This window comes from Netta rufina (genome assembly GCF_964035555.1).
Source record: "Netta rufina genome assembly, contig: SCAFFOLD_172, whole genome shotgun sequence".
Lineage (NCBI taxonomy): Eukaryota > Metazoa > Chordata > Aves > Anseriformes > Anatidae > Netta > Netta rufina.
In genome coordinates, this window is record NW_028168853.1 from 20,001 (window position 1) to 26,105 (window position 6,105).

At 64.0% G+C, this 6,105-nt stretch overlaps 1 protein-coding gene across 1 annotated transcript in view; it reads left to right on the top strand.

Annotated features, from left to right (window-relative positions):
* Positions 1-5,788, top strand: part of LOC311221799 (voltage-dependent P/Q-type calcium channel subunit alpha-1A-like) — a gene marked incomplete at its 3' end in the record, with an annotated part of 25,077 nt that extends 19,289 nt beyond the window's left edge. Inside the window, 11 exon segments of the mRNA XM_084307198.1 lie at positions 562-763; positions 1,593-1,757; positions 2,885-2,995; positions 3,087-3,170; positions 3,277-3,393; positions 4,086-4,151; positions 4,251-4,351; positions 5,402-5,495; positions 5,497-5,553; positions 5,653-5,712; positions 5,714-5,788. Coding sequence (XP_084163324.1) covers positions 562-763; positions 1,593-1,757; positions 2,885-2,995; positions 3,087-3,170; positions 3,277-3,393; positions 4,086-4,151; positions 4,251-4,351; positions 5,402-5,495; positions 5,497-5,553; positions 5,653-5,712; positions 5,714-5,788 — 1,132 coding nt within the window.
* Between the last annotated feature and the right edge of the window lie 317 nt (positions 5,789-6,105).

Here is a 6,105-nt window from a genome sequence, read left to right on the forward strand (position 1 = left end):
CCGGTGCATCCCCAGACCCCCCAAAACCCCCCGAGACCCCAGACCCCCCAAAACCCCCCGAGACCCCCCCCACGGTCTGGCAACAGTAAGGACCCCCCCCCAATTGTGTGTGTGTGTGTGTCTGGGGGGGGGGTAAAGAGGCTCGGGACCCCCCCCCCATTTTGTGTGTGTGTGTCTGGGGGGGGTAAAAGGGCTCGGGACCCCCCCAAAACCCTCCCCGGTGCATCCCCAGACCCCCCAAACCCCCCCGAGACCCCCCAGGGTTTGGCCGCAGTAAGGACCCCCCCCAATTGTGTGTGTGTGTGTGACTGGGGGGGGTAAAAGGGCTCGGGACCCCCCCCATTTTGTGTGTGTGTGTCTGGAGGGGGGGTAAAGAGGCTTGGGACCCCCCCCAAAAACCCTCCCCGGTGCATCCCCAGACCCCCCCAAAACCCCCCGAGACCCTCCCCACGGTCTGGCAACAGTAAGGACCCCCCCCATTTATGTGTGTGTGTGTGTGTGTCGGGGGGGGGTAAAAGGGCTCGGGACCCCCCCAAAACCCTCCCCGGTGCCCCCCCCCAGGGTCCTGAAGCACTCGGTGGACGCCACCTACGAGAACCAGGGCCCCAGCCCCGGGTACCGCATGGAGATGTCCATCTTCTACGTCGTCTACTTCGTCGTCTTCCCCTTCTTCTTCGTCAACATCTTCGTCGCCCTCATCATCATCACCTTCCAGGAGCAGGGGGACAAGATGATGGAGGAGTACAGCCTGGAGAAGAACGAGGTGCCCCCCCACACCCCCCCACAGCCCACCCTAACCCCCCCCCCCTCTGGGACCCCCACCCCACCCCACCACCCTGTGCACCCCAAGGGGTCAGACCTGGTGTCCCCCAGCACGTCCCCACCCCCCCCTCCGGGACCCCTCCCCATATCCCAGGGGGTTATCCATAGGGGGGGGACCTTGTGGCACCCAGCGCAGACCCCTATGAGACCCCCCCACACACCCTGGGGGGTCCATACCCAGCATCCCCAACCACATCCCCCCCCTGGGACCCCCCAGCCCCAGGGTCCGTGCCCATGTCCCCCAGTACCTCCCCCCCTGGGACCCCCCCCATATCCCAGGGATCCATCCCAGTGTCCCCCAGCGCATCCCCCTCTGGGAACCCCCATATCCTGGGGGTCCGGACCCAGTGTCCCCCACCACACCCCCCCCTGGGCCCCCCCCCATATCCCAGGGATCCACCCCAGCCCCCCCAACCACATCCCCCCCTGGACCCCCCCCTCACCCTGGGGGTCCACCCCAGCCCCCCCAACCACATCCCCCTCTGGGACCCCCCATACCCTGGGGGTCCATCCCAGTGTCCCCCCCTGGACCCCCCCCCTCACCCTGGGGGTCCACCCCAGCCCCCCCAACCACATCCCCCCCTGGGAACCCCCATACCCTGAGGGTCCGGACCCAGTGCCCCCCACCACACCCCCCCCCGGCACCCCCCCCACACCCTGGGGGGTCCATACCCAGCATCCCCAACCACATCCCCCCTCTGGACCCCCTCTCCCTCCCCCTGGGCCTGGGGGTCCGTGCCCCCCCCCCCCAACGTGCCGCCGTCCCGCAGCGCGCCTGCATCGACTTCGCCATCAGCGCCAAGCCGCTGACGCGCCACATGCCCCAGAACCGGCAGAGCTTCCAGTACCGCATGTGGCAGTTCGTGGTGTCCCCCCCCTTCGAGTACACCATCATGGCCATGATCGCCCTCAACACCATCGTGCTGATGATGAAGGTGGGACGCGGACCGGACCCCCCCCCCTTAAGTTTTTCTGGCCCCCCCCTCTAGGGTCTGGTTTCGGCCCCTCGTCCCCCTGCGCCCTCGCCGTGCGCCTCGCTCCTCGTGGGGTGCTCTGGGGTTTGGCCGCCTCCTGCGCCACCCGTCCCTGTCCCCATCCCTGTCCCATGTCCCTTGGATCCATCGCTGTCCCCTGTCCCCATCCCTGTCCCTTGGATCCATCCCTGTCCCCTGTCCCCACCCCTGTCCCTTGGACCTGTCCCCATCCCTGTCCCCTGGACCCTTCCCTGTCCCTTTGGACCCGTTCCTGTCCCTTTTCCTTGCCCCTGTCCCCTGGATCCGTCCCTGTCCCTTGGATCCATCCCTGTCCCTGTCTCTTATACCCGTCCCTGTCCCCTGTCCCCATCCCTGTCCCTTTGGACCCATCCCTGTCCCTTTTCCCTGCCCCTGTCCCCATCCCTGTCCCATGTCCCTTGGACCCATCTCTGTCCCCTGGACCCGTCCCTGTCCCTTGGATCCATCCCTGTCCCTGTCCCTTATACCCATCCCTGTCCCCTGGACCTGTCCCTGTCCCTTGGCCCTATCCCTTTTCCCTTTTCCCTTTTCCCTTTTTCTCCCTTTTCCCTTTTCCCTTTTCCCTTTTCCCTTTTTCTCCCTTTTCCCTTTTTTTCCCTTTTCCCTTTTCCCTGTCCCCATCCCTGTCCCTGTCTCTTGGACCCATCCCTGTCCCCTGGATTCATCCCTGTCCCTTTTTCCTGCCCCTGTCCCTTTTCCCTTTTCCCTTTTCCCTTTTCCCTTTTTCCCTTTTTCCCTTTTTCCCCCTTTTTCCCTTTTCCCTTTTTTTCCCTTTTTTTCCCTTTTCCCTTTTCCCTTTTTTTTTTCCCTTTTCCCTTTTCTTTCCCTTTTTTTTCCCTTTATCCCCATCCCCATCCCCCCCCCTCCTCCTCTCCCCACCCCCCAAGACCACCCCCTTCCCCCCAGGACCTCTCCCTTTGACACCCCTCCCTCCCCCCAACCCTAGCCAACCCCCCTTACCCCCTTAACCCCCCCTGACCCCCCTGACCCCCCTTGACCCCCCTGACCCCCCCAGACCCCAAAACCCACCCCATTGCCCCCCCCCCCAGTTCTACGACGCCTCGGACGCCTACGAGAACGTGCTGAAGATGTTCAACAACGTCTTCACCTCCCTCTTCTCCCTCGAGTGTCTCCTCAAGATCATGGCCTTCGGGGTGCTGGTACGTGCCCCCGGGGACCCCCAGACGAGTTTTGGGTTGGGGGGGGTGAGGAGGATAAAGGGGGACCCCCCCCCCCTCGTTGTCCCCACAGAATTATTTCCGCGACGCCTGGAACGTCTTCGACTTCGTCACGGTGCTGGGCAGCATCACGGACATCCTGGTGACGGAGTTCGGGGTGGGTGGCCCCCGGCTGGGGAGAGGGGGTCTTGGGGGGGGGGTCCCCAAAACGGGGTCCGACCCCTCTGACCCCTCCCCCTTTGCCCCCCCCCCCCGTCCCCCAGAACAACTTCATCAACCTCAGCTTCCTGCGGCTGTTCCGCGCCGCGCGGCTCATCAAGCTGCTGCGCCAGGGCTACACCATCCGCATCCTGCTCTGGACCTTCGTGCAGTCCTTCAAGGTGCCTCCTCTTCCTCATCATCATCCTCCTCATCATCCTCATCATCATCCTCCTCTTCATCCTCTTCCTCTTCATCCTCCTCTTTCTTCTTCATCCTCCTCTTCCTCCTCCTCTTCATCCTGCTCTTCATTTTCCTCTTCATCCTCCTCCTCATCCTCTTCATCCTCTTCCTCTTCCTCCTCCTCCTCCTCCTTGTCATCCTCTTCATCCTCCTCTTCATCTTCTTCTTAATCCTCATCCTCTTCCTCTTCATCCTCCTCTTAATTCTCCTCCTCTTCATCCTCCTCTTCATCCTCTTACTCTTCATCCTCCTCCTCTTCGCCTTCCTTTTCATCCTCCTCCTTCTCCCATTCCTCTTCCTTCTCCTCTTCATCCCCCTCTTCTTCATCATCCTTCTCCTCCTCTTCCTCATCTCCTCCTCTTCATCCTTCTCCTCCTCCTCCTCCTCCTCCTCCTCTTCCTCTTCATCCTCCTCCTCCTCTTCCTCTTCATCCTCCTCCTCCTCTTCCCCCTCCTCTTCATCCTCCTCCTTCTCCCCTTCCTCTTCCTTCTCTTCAACCCTCTTCTTCATCATCCCTCTCCAACTCTTCATCCTCCTCCTCCTCACCCTCTTCATCATCTTCCTCTTCATCCTCCTCCTCCTCCTCCTCTTCCTCGCCCCCCGGCCCCCCCTGACCCCTCTGTGCCCCCAGGCGCTGCCGTACGTCTGCCTGCTCATCGCCATGCTCTTCTTCATCTACGCCATCATCGGGATGCAGGTGAGACCCCGAGACCCCCCCCCCCCCACCCTCAGCCCTTCCCCTAGCCCCTCCCGGGAGCCCCCCGCCCACCTCTGTACCCCCCCCCCCATGCCCCAGGTTTTTGGGAACATCGGCATCGAGGAGGAGGACGACGAGTCGGCCATCACCCAGCACAACAACTTCCGCACCTTCTTCCAGGCCCTGATGCTCCTCTTCCGGTCAGGGACCCCCGCCCGGGACCCCCCCCCCCCGGGACCCCCCACCCAAGACCCCCCCCATGACCCCCCCCCAACCCGGTGCTGACCCCAAAGGGGGGGCACACAGTGCCAGGGACCCTCCCGGCCCCATTTAGGGACACCCGGTGTTGTGTCAGCGCGTCCCTGTCCCCACCCGGGGGCACCCAATGCCCTCTGGCACAGCCCCAGCCTCGCCCCCCCCCCGCACCCAAAATCGCCTCTTTTTGCCCCATTTCCTCAAGGGGACACCTGGTGGCACAGACCCCTCGGTGGCACAGACCCCTCGGCACCAGCATGTCCCTGTGCCCCCTCCTGTCCCCATTTAGGGACACCCAGCCCCGTGCCCCTCCATCACTGCCCCACCCTCTCACCCTGTGGGACCCAAAAATCGCCTCTTTTTGCCCCATTTCCCAAGGGGACACCCGATGGCACCAACCATGAGCCACACCGTGCCCCCATGTCCCCATCCCGTCCCCACACACACCATCCCCCCTTCCCCTGTCCCCATCTCACCCCTATGTCACTACCCCACCCTCACCCCAGCGGGACCCAAAATCGCCTCTTTTTGCCCCAATCCCCAATGGGGACATTCCAATGGCACCAACCCATCACCAATGGGCTACTCCGTGCCCCCCGTCCCCATCCCATCCCCCTGTCCCCATCCCACCCCCCATGTCACTACCCCCACCCTCACCCTGTGGGACCCAAAATCGCCTCTTTTTGCCCCCATTTCCCAAGGGGACACCAGATGGCATCAACCACAAGCCACACCTTGCCTCTGTCCCCCATCCTGTCCCCGCGCGCTGTCCCCTGTCCCCCATCCCCATCCCACCCCCCATGTCACCACCCCACCCCTCACCCCCCAGCACCCAAAATCACCTCATTTTCCCCCAATCCCCAATGAGACACCCAACGGCGCCAACCACACCGTGCCCCCCCGTCCCGAACCCATCCCCTTGCCATTACCGTATCGGTGCCTCCCCTCCCCGAGCCCCCCCCGGGACCCGGACCCGTCCGTGCCCCCCCCCCCAGGAGCGCCACGGGGGAGGCCTGGCACGAGATCATGCTGTCGTGCCTCAGCGGGAAGCCGTGCGACGAGAACTCGGGCATCAAGGAGGACGAGTGCAGGCAACGAGTTCGCCTACTTCTACTTCGTCTCCTTCATCTTCCTCTGCTCCTTCCTGGTCAGATCCCGAAAAAAAAGGGGGTTGGGGGGGGGCCTCTGTGGGATTACGGGGGGGGTCCTCAGCCCTGACGCCCCCCCTGTGCCCCCCCAAAAAAAGATGCTGAACCTCGTCTTCGTGGCCGTCATCATGGACAACTTCGAGTACCTGACGCGCGACTTCCTCCATCTTGGGCCCCCACCACCTGGACGAGTACGTGCGCGTCTGGGCCGAGTACGACCCCGCCGCCTGGTAAGGACCCCCCCCGGGGACCCCCCCCCCCCTCGACAGCCCCCCAGCCCACACCCCCCCCCAAACACTCTCCTTCCCCCCCTCGGGGGCTCTGAAGCAGAGCCCGGAGTGTGGGGGGGGGAATGAACGGAGCCCCCCCCCACACACACACACCCCTCTTCCTTCCCCCCCCAGGGCTGTGAAGCAGAGCCCGGAGGGGGGGGGGGATGAATGGAGACCCCCCACTCGCCCCCCCAATTGGTGTCCGTCCCCCCCCTCTGTGCCCCCCCCCCTGCCGGCGCCTGTTAACGTCTCCTCTCTGTTGTAGGTGCTCGGCCGCCG